At 38.4% G+C, this 18,123-nt stretch overlaps 1 protein-coding gene across 10 annotated transcripts in view; it reads right to left on the bottom strand.

Moving 5' to 3' along the window:
• LOC122407486 (estradiol 17-beta-dehydrogenase 11-like) overlaps positions 1 to 18,123 on the bottom strand; it is a 574,026-nt gene that overhangs the window by 285,195 nt on the left and 270,708 nt on the right. For all 10 annotated transcript variants that reach the window (XM_043413732.1, XM_043413733.1, XM_043413735.1 and 7 more), the window contains exon 4: positions 6,744 to 6,854. In XM_043413732.1, the coding sequence (XP_043269667.1) occupies positions 6,744 to 6,854 (111 nt within the window). The remainder of the gene's footprint in view (positions 1 to 6,743; positions 6,855 to 18,123) is intronic.

Genomic DNA, 18,123 nt, shown 5'->3' with positions numbered 1-18,123 from the left:
AAATTAGATGGAATTTTTTTCAATTGATTTAGCTGTTCGAATAAAATAAGAAGAATGAGGCATCGGTTTCCAAAATTATTTCAAGCGTGATGTTTCGGTTTTTTATGTTTTACTTGTTATTTGATGCTTTTGACAGTTTAAAAAATAGATACAGATTAGTTTTTTTTTTAATATATTGTTTTTTCAAGATTTGTGAAATTTTTTTCGAATTGTTTTGTATTTTTTTTTATAACGTAATTTTTTTACAATAAAAAAAAAAAACTAGGGGAAAAAAGGTTGGGACAGGTACATTGATGGTCTCTTGTTTCTGGATGACATAGAAAAAAGATTTAGAACCAGGAAAAAAATTATATAAAAATAATAAACGAAAAATTAAAAAGTTCAAAAAAATTCAACAAAAATAAAAAACAATCGAAAAAATTCTGTAAAGAAAAATAAAAAAATTTCAAAAAAATTCATAAATATTGAAGACATTGAAAAATGTACTATCCAAGTTACATGTAGTATAAAAATGTATGATATCAATTGGAGGCCAAGTTTTTATTGATAATTTGGAATATTTATCCAACAAATTGGAAACTTTAATGAAATTCATGATAATTATTTTCACGAAAAAAGTTAATGAAAAAAAAGTCATAACGGAAGTTACGTGCAGTACTAAAATGTATTATATCAATTCGAGGTCAAGTATTTATCAGTTATTCGAAATATAATCTCCGGCGACAAATGAGCGTTCAGAATCCTTGTCGGGCTCACAACGTTTTATAAAAATTATTAAAAAATTAATGGAAATAAAATCATTAAAAATTCACATGAAAGTCATTCGTTACTTCAACAAGGTACACACTTTAAAGAATCGATTCCCCTCCGACTTTCAGGATCCCCTCGTATTATTCACAACATTCAACTTCGATTGGATCGGTACAAATTATGTTCAAATACGTCTTAAACGTACCTGTCCGGCCCATCACTTTTTATTCAAATTGCTCATTCGAAAACAAATTCGAAACCATGGAGGAATATACCTAGACATCAAAACCCATGGAGGAATTATCCTAGACCACGAAAACCATGAAGAAACATGCCTAGACATTGAAAACCATGGAGGAATATACCTAGACATCGAAACCCATGGAGGAATTATCCTCGACCACGAAAACCCGAGAGAAACATACCTGGACATCGAAAACTGTGGAGCCGTCGACCTCGACTGCGACAACCATGAAGAAACATACCCAGACCACGAAAACCATGGAGAAACATATCCAGCCATCGAAAACCATGGAGGAATATACCTGAACCACGAAAACCATGAAGGAACATGTCCAGACATTCAAAACCATGAAGGAATATACCTAGACATCAAAACCCATGGAGGAATTATCCTAGACCACGAAAACCATGGAGAAGCATACTTGGACATCGAAAACTGTGGCGCCGTCGACCTCGACCGCGAAAACCATGATTAAACATGCCTAGACATTGAAAGCCATGGAGGAATATACCTAGACATCAAAACCCATGGAGAAATTATCCTAGACCACGAAAATCATGGAGAAACATACCTAGACATCGAAAACTGTGGAACCGTCGACCTCGACCGCGAAAACCATGAAGAGACATACTTAGACCACGAAAACCATGGAGAAATATACCTTAGACATCAAGAACTATGGAGAAATACACCTGGACATTAAAAACTATGGAGAAATACACCTGCACATCAGAAACCATAGAGAAATATACCTAGACATCGAAACCCATAGAGGAATTATCCGAGACCACGAAAACCATGGAGAAACATACCTGGACATCGAAACCTGCGGAGCCGTCAACCTCGATCGCGATAACCATGGAGGAATATACCTAGACATCAAGAATTATAGAGAAATACACGTGGACATGAAAAACTATGGAGAAATACACTCGCACATCAGAAACCATGGAGGAATATACCTAGACATCGAAATCCATGGAGGAATTATCCGAAACCATGAAAACCATGGAGAAACATACCTGGACATCGAAAACTAAGGAGTCGTCGACCCAGACCTCGAAAACCATGAAAAAACATACCTAGACGACGAAAGCCATGGAGGAATATATCTGGACATAAAAAACTATGGGGTCGTCCACCTAGAAATCGAAAATCGCGATAGAATGTACCTAAACCTAGTCCTCCAAAACCCATGAGCTATCGCCCTAGACATCCTCGAAAAATCCAGCGGCGTCGACCAGAATTTTATATTTTTTTTCATTTTTATTATTTATTATTTAATGTTATTCGTATTATTCAATTTTTTTATTTTATTATATTATTATCATTTTATATTATATATTGTATAATATAATATATATATTATATTATATATTAATTATATTAAAATATTTATTATAATAATATTTTATTATTAATTAATATTAATAAATAAAATATATATTATATAATTATATACATATTTTATGCGCAAACCAGGAGCTGATATTGCCCCCGCTGTGCGCCCATTCTCTGTCTCTCTCGCTCGGCGACGCAGAAGGAGAGGGGGTAGCCGTGTTCAGCGTAGTACGTGACGTAGAGTGTGACAAAAGTAAGAAATCGTGCAAAGGACGTAAGTCCAAATGTAAACAAGCATAACTTACGCCCCTCTGTCTCTAAGAAAATGAAAATCCCAAAATGATGGATTTTAAATCACTAACGTTACATATCTCAGGATCTACTGGACGGATTTACTTGCAACAAAGACCAATGGAATGAGAAAAATCGAAAAAAAATCGTCACAAATTTTCAAGTTCTTTTATGAAATGGTTTATTTGTGAGAGCCATTTGAAAATTCTGTGACGTCATAAAACCGGCATATTCGCGTATATAAGAGTAGCGGCAGGGCTCGCGCTGGCTTTTCTTTTGCGCTGCAGTTTTTCCTTTTAATACTTGGCGTCGAGCCGCTACCGCGTCTCTTGATATGCAACGGATCACTCCTTATCTTTGATTATGGTAATATGTAATGAAACTTGGTTCGGCAAGTTTTTAAGTGTTCCTTTCCAAATAGTATTGAAGTTTGTATGACTGATATACAACAAATACTTCCAAACTTTGATATTTCTGTGTTGCAGCGGGTGTGCCAATAATTCAAATCATTTTACTCCAACCGTATCACGTAATCTAGAAAATTCATCACAAAAGTCTTCCGTTTTTCTAGATACTTCAATTTTCCTTTTTCTACTCCATTGTGAGTTTTCGAATTTCTAAATTAATTTCTGAATTGTCCTGAATAGGTTTTCCTCCAAAACCAATGCAGGTACCTTAAACGTCTTTGAATTCTGTTGCTTTGTTGAATTAAGTTCGCTTAGTTTTTTTTGCTGCTTTGAGTTTTCGCATAATAAATTTTAGAAGGTTTCGGGTACTTTTTTTCAGCAACTATCAAACTGTGGATAATTGGATCTCAGCGGCCACTTGCAAACTTTGGAAATATATTTCATTGGGGGCACGTTTTGGATGAAATGAAATCTCTAGATTCAGAATGCAAAAGCGACATTCAAAGTGGGCAAATCTGTTGAATTTTTCGTGTCTTGAATTTGATCTATCTTTCATTTGAATTTTGAAGAAAAGGGATAAATAAAATCTGCTCTATTAAGGAAATCTTTACGTCAGTCCTTTCTTGGTATGAAGACTTGGAAAAAATCGCCAAAGGCCAAGGACAGACAGGTGACGAAATATTTCCAGTACAATTTTGACGAAAAATAGATCTTTTATCGCGGAAACCAACGTTATAAGCCGAAAATCATATTACAGCCCACGAGACGCATTTCTTCACTCTCTTGGGTTCCTATTACACAAAACATGTTTCCACAAAATTGGTCTTTTACGTGGAAACCAACATTATAAACCGAAATTCATTTCTCGGGCCTCATCCCGGATTCCTCCATGCTGTTGAGTTCTTAATAGGCATAACATATTAGAGTATAAGGAAAAAAAACCCCAAAGTTCAAAGGCAGACTTGTGACGGAATGTTTTCACTTCAATTTTACGAAAAATTTGTCTTTTATGGTGGAAACCAACTTTATAAGCCGAACATCATACCTAGGAAAAGTAAGATTGGGAAAAGTCCATTGATGGTCCCTTATTTGCTGATAATTTCATGAAAAAGATTATCCCATAAAAAATGTTCGTATGAGAATGGAATCTATAAAAATGTACTAAGCAAATAATTCATAGAAATTTATACTAAAATCCTATAACCGTCATAACATGAATGAGGAACTTTTGAGATAAAGGCGTGATATCAAACCATAAACTTCCCATCGGGAAAAAATGGTTGGGACAAGTACATTGATGGTCCCTTGTTTCTGGATGATATAGAAAAAAGATTCAGAACCAGGAAAAAAATTCTATAGAAATAATAAACGAAAATTGAAAAGTTCAAAAAAATTCAACAAAAATAAAAAACAATCGAAAAAAATTCTGTAAAGAAAAATAAAAAATTTTCAAAAAAAATCATAAATATTGAACAAATTGAAAAATGTACTATCCAAGTTACATGCAGTATAAAAATGTATGATATCAATTGGAGGCCAAGTTTTTATTGATAATTTGGAATATTTATCGAACAAATTGGAAACTTTAATGAAATTCATGATAATTATTTTCACGAAAACAGTTAATGAAAAAAAAATCATAACGGAAGTTACGTGCAGTACTAAAATGAATTATATCAATTCGAGGTCAAGTATTTATCAGTTATTCGAAATCAAGCGACTCGGCAGAGTCTCGGGACAAGTACATTGACAGCCCTGTCGTCTGCTGGCCCGAGGCTCTCGCCGAGACTATATTATCTCTGAATAAAACGATTCGCGGTGGTGGGGGTAAAATCGACATGTCATTTTCTTGAATTGCGAAGCTCAGGAGTTATGTCGCAATTTGAAAATTGAACTTTCAGCTAATTAAGAAATTCTCTTTCGATTGCGCCCAAAATCAGCATGATCGGTGGTGTAATTGCTGAGAAAAAACTTTGCACGGGCTCAAGATTATGCAAAAAGTACCAACACATTTACGCAGCTGACGTATCCGTATATGGGTTCAGACCGATACATACAAGGGCTTCTTGATATCCATCATAGCCAATCACCGGTGAGAATCTATACGTCTCGACCAATCGCCGATGAGAAAGTTTCTGATAGTCCTCAATGTTTTCTTGTATACCGTCTGTTATTGTCTGTTATGTTATTATAAAGTGATTGCGATCGTAGCCCCGTAGATCAACGGTGCAAGATTTGCAAATTTCGTTTAAATAAATAAAACATTATTGGAAATAGCAGTGGATATAATCAATTTTATTTTTTTCATAAAAAAAGTTTCAACAAGTTTCGAGCCCAATTCACGACAATAATATCTATAATAAATAAAACCTCAAAAGTGGATTAATTGATCTCATACAGTGTACTGAGAGTGAGTAAAATGTTGAGAAGTGAAAACGTGAATAATGTGTGCCGTGAAAATTAAGAATTATCTGTTCTACTTCGATATCGTAATATATGCATAGATAGCAAATTTGCGAGATTTCGCGTCATGTTGACGTTTGAGATTATGACCGCCGGAGTGCTGTTGCGTGCAGAGTGTAGAAAAATAAAAGTGGTTATTGAAAAGTGGAAGGAATCGATATTATTAATGACGTGACTAATTAGTGTTGAATAATAATAATAATAACAATGAGAAAAAAAAATTCGTTCATTATAACCTCTAAAACGTTCTTTCCAAACAGAAATTCTGTGTTGTGTAATTACATTAAAGAAAGAGGTGGATGGTTGTGTGTAAACGAATTCAAATAAATTTTAAAAAACTTTGGTCAAGTAATTCAATGTATTGTTGTCATAATTTCTTTCATTTAGTTTGGCTGTGTTCACCGGTCCCTTTTTTCCACCTCCTTAGCTTACAGTGTATTGTCATACCAATTTCTATTTGTTCTCCAGACAATACGAGAGATATTCATATTTCTATTTTTTTATATTAATTTCAACAAGATAATTTGAAATATTTATAACAAAAAGCCTTGATTTTGGGCTCATTTGACTGAGAACTTCTTAATTAGCTAAAAGTTCAATTTTCAAAGCCGTACATAACTCATGAGTTTCGTAATTTAAGAAAATCACAAGCGAATTTTACCCCCACCACCGCGAATTGTTTTATTCAGAGAAAGTATAGTCTCGGCGAGAGCCTCAGGCCAGCAGACGACAAGGCTGTCAATGTACTTGTCCCGAGACTCTACCGAGTCTCTTGATATATCAATTCAATCGAGCCCCCACCAGTGATGTTTTTTTAAGATTCATGTTTTTGAACGAAAACTGGGTGTGCATGGTTTTTTAAATTAATGAATGTTCGGAATATTTTAGGTTTTTAATCTCTTCACAGACCTGTCCCAGCAGCGACTTTATTGAACTTTCTTTTTCATTAAAATGAACACTAAATGAATTTTTTTTCAAAATTTTTATAGAAAAATAAAAACAAAAATCAACCGTACTTGGCTTGATTGAATTGATATGATTATATTTTTGAAAAGAAACGGAATAAATATTTGGAGGTGACAGAATTATATATAATAGACAAGGTTGCGACTTTTCAATACTTCGCGTTATTTTTTAACTTTTAAAAAGCTTTTGTTGGGGACAGTACAAAATACAATTTTTTTTTTATATCTTATGACCTGAGGCCTGGCGATAGAGTTATCATAAGCTGTTCGATTCGTACTCACCCAAAAATGACTCATTACATTTACATCCATAGTCTTGATAAGTAATTCGTCGGAGGTTTCTAGAAATCGTTTGCCCGTGACGACGCCAGCATTGTTTATGAGAATGGACACCTGCATATACATAAAATAGTTGAGTTCATACACAGTATTTGATCGTTCTCAACGATTGATATTGCACTAACGAAAAAAATTGAAGAGTCAAAAAAAGTTTTCGAATTTTTAGCGATTTTTCAGCATGTTGTATCACAGTAAAAAATGATCATCTCGAGATTGAAAAGAAAGCATTTCGAACCTTAATGTTTCTGGTTCCAAGATCTTACGTCAAAAACTGACGTGGAGCTACTTATTCTGCGCAATTTCGAGAAGTAATATAAGAAAAAAAATTTGCAAATTTTTATGCTTTATTCAGATGACGGGCTTGAAATTTTTTTTTTCAGCTAAGCCATGGACTGCATATAGCTTATTTAGTCAGCTTTAATTTGCTTTTTTTGAAACCTCGGTACGGCCTTTAATTACTGAAATGTTGAACTTCAAATCAAAAAGGACCATTTCGTTTTTGATCAATGATAATATAGCTGCCAATGGTCACCTAGAAAATTCAAGGGCAGTTTTGATAACCGGGCACGATTACGATATCTTTGGCGCCTTTATTTGACCCTAGTTCATTGATATTTCACCCAAAATAAGACTTTTCAAGAGTGACAAAAATCGATATTCGGCGTTTAAGAGGGCGAAACAGGGGGTTGAAAGTCGAAGCATTATCATGTTTCTGGTTCCCAATTTTGACTATGTAGCGACCATATTCAATTAAAAATGCGACTTTTTCGGAGGGTAATGAAAATCGGAATTGCGAATTTAACGATGGAAAAGGAAGGTGTTAAAATTGCATAAACATCCGAAAAGCTGTTATTTCCGATTGGGTTCAAATTTGGCACAGACCTTCTTTTTGACGATATAAGAGACCCTGTAAAAGCAATTTTGGGGCAACGCAATATTTTTTTGAGATACTAAATTTTGAAAATCGGTAATTTTGCTCAGTCATGTATTGTGACGTTGTGGCAGAGCCGCAACGCCCTGCGTCGTGGTGGAATCCACCACACCGCTCACTTACTTTTGAAGCGCCGAAAATCGCCATATTTTTCATGAATTTTTAATTATATTTTCACGAAAAAACTTAATGAAAAAAAGTCATAACGGAAGTTACATGCAGTACTAAAATGTATTATATCAATTCGAGGTCAAGTATTTATCAGTTATTCGAAATATAATCTCCGGCGACAAATGAGCGTTGAGAATCCTTGTCGGGCTCACAACGTTTTATCAAAATTACTAAAAAATTAATGGAAATGAAATCATTAAAAATTCACATGAAAGTCATTCGTTACTTCAACAAGGTACACACTTTAAAGAATCGATTCCCCTCCGACTTTCAGGATCCCCTCGTATTATTCACAACATTCAACTTCGATTGGATCGGTACAAATTATGTTCAAATACGTCTTAAACGTACTTGTCCGGCCCATCACTTTTTATTCAAATTGCTTATTCGAAAACAAATCAAAAACGAAGTTAATGCATGTGTTAATATTAAGGAACAGTAATTCCCGAGAAAATAATTTTCCTTCGAATCGCTCTTGTCAAAATGAAACAAAAATGAAAGATGAAGATGATTAATCTATTTATATTATATGGAGTCATAATTCACAACAAAATCATTTTTCTACAAATTCCAGGAATCCACGTGTCGTACTCGACTAGTGATATTTATCAAAATTTATCAAAACGATACATAATCAAAATATGGCGACCCCCACTCCTATCCCCACTCCTATCCCCACTCCTTTCCCCCACTAGGCCGAGCGGCCGGCGTTGTGGGCGAGAGGTTTGCGGGTGTGCGGAGGGGGGATGAGCGTGTCACCATAGCGCACCACTTTTTTTTTATTTTTCTCCGTATATATATATATATATTTCTGCTCTTATTAATTTTACAAATTTGGTTATAATATGGCATATAATTCACAATACATATAGTAGTAGGGGGGGTATTTTTTTTGTGGATATTTTTGGATTTTCGTTCGTTTTCACGACGGCGTCGATGACCATGGAGCGGCGGTTTACGGGGTGTGCTGCTTAGATGGTCAGACGATGCTGTAACAGGGCCGATAGAGACACCATAATGCGAGAGAGGTTCGTGTACGTTTGGGAGTGTTCAGATGGTTGATAAATAAGTTTTTGCCCCATACCTGTTTATGATCATTCTTCAGCAGGTTTGAACTCCAGTCTGTTGAGTTTCGTGCCGTGGTACAGCATGATTAAGTTTTTGTTTGAGGCCGCTTCGCACATCTGCTGGAATAAACTGCTCTTATCTTCGAAAACTTTGACGAATCTTGTCGGTAGGAAGCATGTAAATGTGCTGTCCACGTCCATGGCAATACGCTTGCCCCATTTCGATTCGACGACACGGATACAGGTGATGCGGTATTCTTTGGCGAGTTCAAGCTCGGTCAGTTTTTTGACGGGGAGGAAGGACTCCAAAAGGCCTGTTTGATTGACGAGCGTGAAATCCATTGTTCAGATCGAGTTTTTTTATGGCCACTGTTAAAGCGCGGAGTTCTGATATGTCGCGTATTCTGGCTTTAAACGTTGCAATATCGTGCAAAAAGAGATCTAAGCGTACTTTCAATTCACGTCGTTTACTCATGCGGCGTCTTGGGAGCACTGTCTGACCATCAGAGAGCTCAAATGATTTAAACCTCCTGTTTGATAGATTCATATCCCTACCTCGAATGCAGAAAAGAGCTGACAACAATCTTTTGATGCAGCATCTCCCGGCACAGGGTGGCAGTGGTGGGAGAATTCCGACAATACCTTGGTGGAGGTATTGGTTTACCATGGTCCCGACCGTCGCTAGCATAAGTCAGCATTTATAAGATAATGAAATGTGAGGATGAGATCAGCGGCAATGCGCGTCTTTACGAGGATGATTTTTTGATACCGGTTGCTTTTCCCTCCTCCCGCTGTGCCACCGTCAATAAGCCAGCAGTCCAGGACGTGGTGGTTCTGTACTCCCACAAGGCGATGGAGCGATCGTTATGAGAAAGCCATTTTTTTAACCTCACAGCGCCGTTGAGAGCACACTTGAACGAGGTATTTTTGTGTAGTAAGCCGTGAAATATGCAAAAAGTACTGCTCTCGGGGAGGTTACGAGACGGTGGTTCTTTGTCCTCCTCTAGATTTATAACGAAGCAGTCTGTTAGCTGTGTCAAATATGCGGCTGCATCAGACCCTCTTGTAAACAGGCGATCGGATTGTACCGCGATTTGCTTTAAAGCAGCTTCGACTGCACGTAAAGGTGTTTCACCCTCGGACCAGTCTATACCGTGATGATTGCACTTTAGCCACGTGTTTTGTCGTTTCACACTAGGAGGTAGTACGCTATAAGCGTGAGGCGGTGATATGACCCAGTGTGCTAAGTAAGATGTTTTCACAGAGACCACGGCAATTTCTTTAGGCACGAAGTTATTATATTTATCCTTCAGGCCTTGTATATCAACGACGATGTTCATGATGCCTCCCGACCGACGTAAAGTCTCAAGCCTTGAGCGCCGACTGACGATGACCGTTGAACGCTCTGCAGCTGCATTAGAGACAACACCGCTGATCGTCAGCGAAATCTGATATCCGGCCCCCGTCACCACTCGTACAATTTTCGCCGAAAGAAACGGGATAGGAGACAGACACAGGGTTTTAAAACGGCACGTGTGATTCTTGTTGAAAGCAACGAGACAGTCGTTAGAAGTAGCATTTAAAATTTTATTAGCATGTGATTACCGAGAACGAGAGCAACAGTGCTGTATACAATGTAAATGCTTAATCCTATAACCCCTGCCGATACAGTCATCTGTATCGGAAACCACACCCTTAGATTTACCACCCTTGCTGCTATACGCATTATAATACTCATGAACTATTTTATCGTTTCGCTGCAAATCATGCGAAAAAACATCTCTAAATCGTTGAATACCGAGACCAGTAGCCATATAATGAAGAAACATAACACAATACTGTCCACAACACTGCGAATTAGGGCCCTGGAGTTGAACCGTGTTGCAACGGAAGAGTCGACAGTTTCTTCGGAGACGCGCGAGATGCTGTGGGATGATTGGAGGTAGGCCGTAACTGTCGAAGAACCATCCGTGTCCATTTCGATCGACGTACATGGCGACCCAGTGGGCCCCTGGGCGTTTGTATCCATCGGTGTTAACCACGAATGCCGTCGGTTTCGTCCACACCTTCGGGATACGATCGGCCGGGTAGACGCCTATAGCATGCTCCTTTATGTTTTTGAGAGATTGTAAGATCTGAAGACTGTTCATGATTCGGGGGTTCTTTTTCCTCCTCGGTCCTGGCCTCAGACATACCAATGCTCCACGACGTGGTAGTCCTATACTCCGATAAGGAGGTAATCCGTTCGCTTTGACAGAGCCAGGCTTTGATTCTCATAGCGTTGTTCAGGGCGCATCTGTAGGCCTGTCTGTGATTTGCGACGCGGTGGTGCATACAGCATGCATCGCTTCGAGGTAGCTGACGTAATGAAGGAGCCTCTTCATCATCTTCTAAATTTATAATAAAATAGCCCGTGAGTTGCGCCAGATACGATGATTTGTCAGAGCCGCGCGTGAAAATCCGTGTCGCCTGACCCGCAATCCTTTTCAGGTTTGTCTCCAACGCTTGTAGCGATGTATCGCCTTTAGACCATTCTATACCATGGACATTATCGCGTAGCCACATATTTTGACGCTTTACAAAGATTGGCAAGTTATCGTCCGTATAGGGTGGCTTTACAATCCAGTGACCATAGTCTTCAGTTTTTACCGATACGACGGCTACTTCTTTAGGTATAAACTGGTTATCTCTACCTCTCACGCCCTGCACGTCAATAACATTATACATGATGCCGTCTTTTTTATTTGACCGTCACTCTTTGAATGCTCAGTGAAAACTGAGGGTGCTTCTCTCTCTCGCTCATCAACCGCTAAAATCTACGATGACCTGTCTGGATGAGTCAATCTCAAGCACATTATCATATTCAGCGTACACAATACAGTTAATCGTTGTAGGTAAAGACCCCGCGAAGCGTACTTCTATCCTCACGCTGCCATGCCTCACCAGATTCCAGTGGGTGCTACTATTAGCAGAGAGATCGGGTGTCAGATCAAACGCGAAAAGGCAATGGCCGTATGGGTAGCTCAAACGCGAGATACAATTACCGTCGTTGAGAAAGTGAATACCCGAGCCAGAAAATAACGTGTGATATGCATCCACATACATATTACTATCTGTGAAGTCTGTCTGCAGAGGTTTTGACGGTATCTGTTGGTCGTCTACATATAAAGAAAGATAATTGATCGAGTAGTGGTGAAAATTGAACGGATTTTTGCCATAATCACCGTTGAAAGCCTTATTATCGACAAAACCAATTATTATACGTTTTGGTAGTTGGCCCAGTATGACGTTATCAAGAGTATCGCCGTGTATTCCGGCGTGCATTGATATAGCTTTAACCTCGACACGCGTCAGCGGATATTTTGCTGTGGATTTAGACAGAGCTCTCGCATGAGACAGGAGTATACCGGGCGCTATCTTAACGCGTCGCACGATTAGCGATGCTTCTGTAATGCGGATTTTACAGTTTTTCAAATCAGTCATGAGACAGAAAGCGCTATTGTTCTGCACGAGTCGCAAACGCATCTCAACACCGTTCAGCAAAAACCTTTCCTGATTGAAGATATCGCAATGCAGATGTCCAAGAAGATCGATCGTTCTATCCTTGCCTAATGCATCCCGTCTCTCTACAAGGCCTTTGTTACCATCGCCCTTATCATCCATTGCTCCCTCTGTATCGCTATACCATAAAGCGCTCGTAAGATGCGAGGTCTTCGCGGCGTACGCGTAGTTCAACAGAGTTTCAATATAAGCTCTATAAGCATAAGCATTGTTAGGAGGAGACACAAGTTTTTGATTCAAAAATACGTCGATCTGGCTGAACATTGAGTGTAGGAGATTATTGACAGGTCCTACATCGGGTGATACGCCCTCTAACCCCCCTATTTTTTTATAATCTGGGGCATCTATCTTAACGCGTATACTTAGCATTGTATGCGCGAGATCAATGTACTCATCCCCCTGGCCTGGGACGACAAATTCTATCGGTGAATCATCCGTCAGCGATGAGATTGGTTTGTAGTATACAGAGTGTGTCCCCTCGATCGTTGTCTGGGTTGGCGGTAATGAAAATAATTCAAGCTCCGACTTAAGACACTCGCACGAGTGCGCGTGTAGGAACGCCATTTTTCAGAGCGCAGTTTAAGCAAAAATATCCGTCACTGTTCTTGGTTTCTTGTTACGTCTCGTGACGCGTGGTTTAGCCGATGATCTTCTACCTCTCACACCCTTCTTCCTCTTCTTAACACACTTCGTTCTCGCACCACCGCCGCTTGAACGTTTTCGTGATTTCACCGCCTTTCTTTTCACAGAGTTGCGCCGTGATACGCTCCCCGCAGCAGAATGCATCAGTTTATTAATTTTGCTGCCTTTATAGCCGGAGCCCTTCATGAGCGATGTAATTTTTTCCTCAGCTTTACGCCTCGGGTTTTGTCCTGATTCGCGCAGGCGCGTTTGAAACGCTTCTCTCGGTTGTATGCCGGAGTTAACGACATCAGAGGCCATGTTAATCGCCGAGCGAAGCGCCTCTCTACCAACAGTCCGAGCCCCCTGTTTCAAGAGAGGTATGATACGTCGAAAGAGACCCCCTAAAAAACTTCCAATACCATGACCTCGCTGGTTTGGTGAGCCGATATACACATGGCTGATACCGCCATAGCCTGTTCGAGCCGCACTCCCCGTTTGCACGTCGAAGTATTCGTCATAGTAATCCATTGTAGATACACCCAGGTCAATCTATACGTTTGAACTGTAGCGTCACCGTCAGCGTCACGTGCTCGAATGGTATTGGCTCGCCAAACTCATCCCTTATATCAATGGTTATTGTTTGAAAACTAGTATGTAGTAAGGGAATATAACGCGGTGGCGAGAAGCTTCTTATCCGCACAGATCCGTAATTATGGGCATCGGCGATAGCAACAGGCACAACACGTAGCAATGGTGTGCGAACATCACCGGTAATATAGGGCTCACAGATATCGGTATAAACGTACATCATGTTGGGGGTCCCGTTGGCTAAATTGGCAGGCCTCTGAGCAGTGTATCCTCCACGGGGTACTACTACGCCTCCTGTTTCGGTGAACCCTAAAACCTTGCTCAGTACGTCGGAGAAAAAAAAGGTATGCTCCAGGTTCTTACAGGATTCGCAAACGCGCTTCACCGTCACATACCCGTTGCGGGCGTACTTGAATTTCAAATGGCCCGTGACATAAGGTATTTCGTTAATAGCCTCGAGCAATGTCCCTATGCTATGGTATACGCCGGGCGGCACACAGGCGTTATCTTCCTTAAAAGCAAACGCCGTTGAAACACCGGCCGCCAACTCGCGCTCGATAGACACGTACTTCACCGGGGTACCAGCAGGCTGCCTCGTTGTCACACTCAGGAGGTTTCGCGCGCCCTCGACAGGTACGTACTTCGTTGAGATACCAACCGCCTGCTCCGTTGTCATATCCAGAAAGTTTCGCTTGCCATCGGTAGGCACGTGTAAAATGGTTGCGGGTATATGGATCTCAGCTAATGAAACAGCCCAACTACCGTGAAGAGACATACGCTGCAGTAGATGTGTGGTATACCGTGTTGTTACATTATCGGGATAATAATCCGTCAAGAGACTCGGTAGAGTCTCGGGACAAGTACATTGACAGCCCTGTCGTCTGCTGGCCCGAGGCTCTCGCCGAGACTATACTTTCTCTGAAAAATAAAACGATTCGCGGTGGTGGGGGTAAAATTGGCATGTCATTTTCTTTAATTGATAAGCTCATGAGTTATGGCTTCGAAGATTGAACTTTTAGCTCATTATGAAGTTCTCTGTCGAATGAGCCCAAAATCAGCATGATCGGTGTCGTAATTTCTGAGAAAAAACTTTGCACGGGCTCAAAATTATGCAAAAGTTACCAACACATTCAAAAATTTATGTGTCTGTATATTAAATTATAACACCATCAAAGGCACTTTGATGCTATCGAGTTTCTGATTGGTTGGATCTGACGACATCCATTTTTAGACGTTGTGATTGGTTGTTGAAATTAGTTCTTAATGATTGGAAATCTGACGTCAACTTCATAACGTAGCACACGGCGCAGCACAGCTGGTAACAGCAGTCATAAATTCGATCGATATACATATATATATATACAAACCTCGTGTCAGTTTTTGATCGCATGAACAGAGTTTCTCCATTACGAAGTGCGTGCGGGATAAATAAAAAAATTATTTTCGTCATCTACAGAAGTGCATATTACTATTTATTTTGTTAAAATTTGTGATATATTAAACCGGTATCAAAGCGGCCGCGTAAATGTAGTCTGTGATGTGTGTGTGAAAATGAATATAAAATATGCGCGATGCAATGTCAACGAAACTTTTCAAGATTTTATTATTTCGTTCGATTGGAAATAAGTGTTGACTGAAATAATCCTTCAATTAAACCAGATTACGAGAAATATTGTCTAGTGCGAATATATCGTCACTGGCGTGGTTATATATCATGTGTAAATAGGTTATACATACGAATAAATAGAACAAAAACATACGGAACTGTTAGAATGATATTAGAAACTTTACTTGAATAAATGTTTTCTAATTTATTTCTTGTGTCATCATTATTTTTAAACATCCCCATATTTTGCTTGATATTCAGTTTGGCTCTGCCCTCTCCGATCCTTGTTTTCACCCCATCAGTTTGCAGCGGACCGATACATATTATTAATTCGTTCCCTAATATGTGTCCTATGATTTTCTACTCCTTCTTCATGATGATTGTGGTAACATGATTCGAGAGGTTTTTAACCATAATCTTGAATTGCACATTTTGTAAATCAGATTTTCAAAAAAATTTCTGGTCTTGGTATACTGGGTAGTTATTCTTTTCCCATTAGGTCTGTCGAGTGATAAATTTGAAAACTTGTTTCAAAAAGTCTTTGGATGCTTTTTTTGCTGATAATATGAAAAGTTGAATCTTCGGAATGCGGTAGGCAAACACAAATATTGACAACAATACTTATGAAATGACGTGTATGTTGAGTATTCCTATTCTGCAAACTGCAAATGTGGAATTATTGGTGAAAACATTCATTACGATAAGTGTACAGTTGCTCAGTTTTCGATGCGATTAAGTATAATACCTGCCAACATCATGGAAACCTACAGAATTTCTGAATACAATGTTCGCTATGTCATTTCAACGTAACATCATGATTTTTGCCAACTTTTCACTCTAATACTATAGATTTGGATCATTGAAATACAGCAAAAATCTGCAAACTATAAAATTTATATACTGTGCCATTCATTTTATTTTTTGACTCGCACCGTAACATAAATATTAAGTGAAAAATTCATTACAAAAGTCTTTAGTTGCTCATTTATGGATAGATTTGAAATTGCTGTCATCGAAGCTCATTGCGCAGATACATTGAACCGCAGCAGATACCTGCGAACTCTGAAATTTCTGTGGATAAATATATATGCTACGGACCACCCCTTATCTTTGATTATGGTAATATGTAATGGAACTTGGTTCAGCAAGTTTTTAAGTGTTTCTTTTCAAATAGTATTGAAGTTTGTATGACTGATATACAGCGAATACTTCTAAACTTCGATATTTCTGTGTTGCAGCATGTGTGCCAATCATTCAAATCATTTACTCCAACCGTATCATGTAATCTAGAAAATTCATTACAAAAGTCTTCAGCTTTTCTGAATACTTCAATGTTCCTTTTTCTATTCCTTTCCGAGTTTTCGAATGTCTAAATTCATTTCTAAATTGTCCTGAAATGGTTTTCCTTCAAAACCAATGCAGGTACCTTGAACGACTTTGAGTTCCGTTGCTCTGTTGAATTAAGTACGCTCAGTTTTTTTTGCTTCTTTGAGTTCTAACATAATAAATGTTTCCAGGTGCTTTTTTTCGGCAACTATCATACTGTAGATAGTTGGATCTCAGCGGCCACTTGCAAACTTTGGAAATATATTTCGTCGGGAGCACGTTTTGGATGACACGAAAATGTCTAGATTCAGAATGCAAAAGCGACGTTTAAAAATGGCCAATTCTGTTGGATTTGTTGTGTCCTGAATTTGATCTGCCTTTCTTTTTTTCTTTTCTTTTTTCTAACGTTATAAGCCGAAAATCATATCTCAGCCCGCAACACGCATTGCTCCATGCTCTCGAGTTCCCAATGGACAAAACATAATAGAAGACAAGGGAAAAAATCACCAAAATCCAAGAACGAACCTCTATCGAAATATTTACAGTACAATTTTTACGAAAAATAAGTCTTTTTTCGTGGAAACCAACGTTATAAGCCGAAAATCATATCCCGGCCTCCAACCCGCTTTCGCCCGTGCTCTTGGGTTCCTAATTGACAAAATATATTAAAGTACAAGGGAAAAAATCGCCAAAGTCCAAGAACAAACCTGTGACGAAATATTTCCAGTACAATTTTGATGAAAAATAGGTCTTTTTTCGTGGAAACCAAAGTTACAAGCCGAAAAAACATATCTCGGCCTCCAACCTGCTTTCCACCGTGCTCTTGATTTCCTAATTGACAAAACATATTAGAGTTGAAGGAAAAAATTGCCAAAGTCCAAGAACAGACCTGTGACGAAATATTTGCAGTACACTTTTGACGAAAAATAGGTCTTTTTTCGTGGAAACTAACGATATAAGCCGAAAATCATATCGCAGCCTCCAACCCGCTTTCGACCGTGCTCTTTGATTCCTAATTGATAAAACATATTAGAGTACATGGAAAAAAATCCCCAAAGTGCAAGGACAGACCTGTGACGAAATATTTTCAGTACTATTTTGACGAAAAATAGGTCTTTTTTCGTGAAAACCAACGTTATAATCATAAATAATTCATAGAAATTTTAACTAAAATCCTATAGTCAACTGAACATAAATAAGGAACTTTTGAGAAAAAAGACGTAATATCAAACCATAAACTTCCCCTAGGAAAAAAAAGGTTGGGACAAGTACATTGATGGTCCCTCGTTTGCTGATAATTCGATCCATAAAAAAACTTTAAAAAAAATTTTCTTTGAAAATTCTCAAAAAAATTATTTTATAAAAAAAATACAGTACAATTCGAAAAAAATTTCACAAATCTTGAAAAAACATTATGTTTAAAAAAAACTATTCTGTATCTATTTTTTA

This window comes from Venturia canescens, chromosome 3 (genome assembly GCF_019457755.1).
Source record: "Venturia canescens isolate UGA chromosome 3, ASM1945775v1, whole genome shotgun sequence".
Taxonomy (NCBI): Eukaryota; Metazoa; Arthropoda; class Insecta; order Hymenoptera; family Ichneumonidae; genus Venturia; species Venturia canescens.
This window is presented reverse-complemented; position numbering and strand designations above follow the sequence as displayed.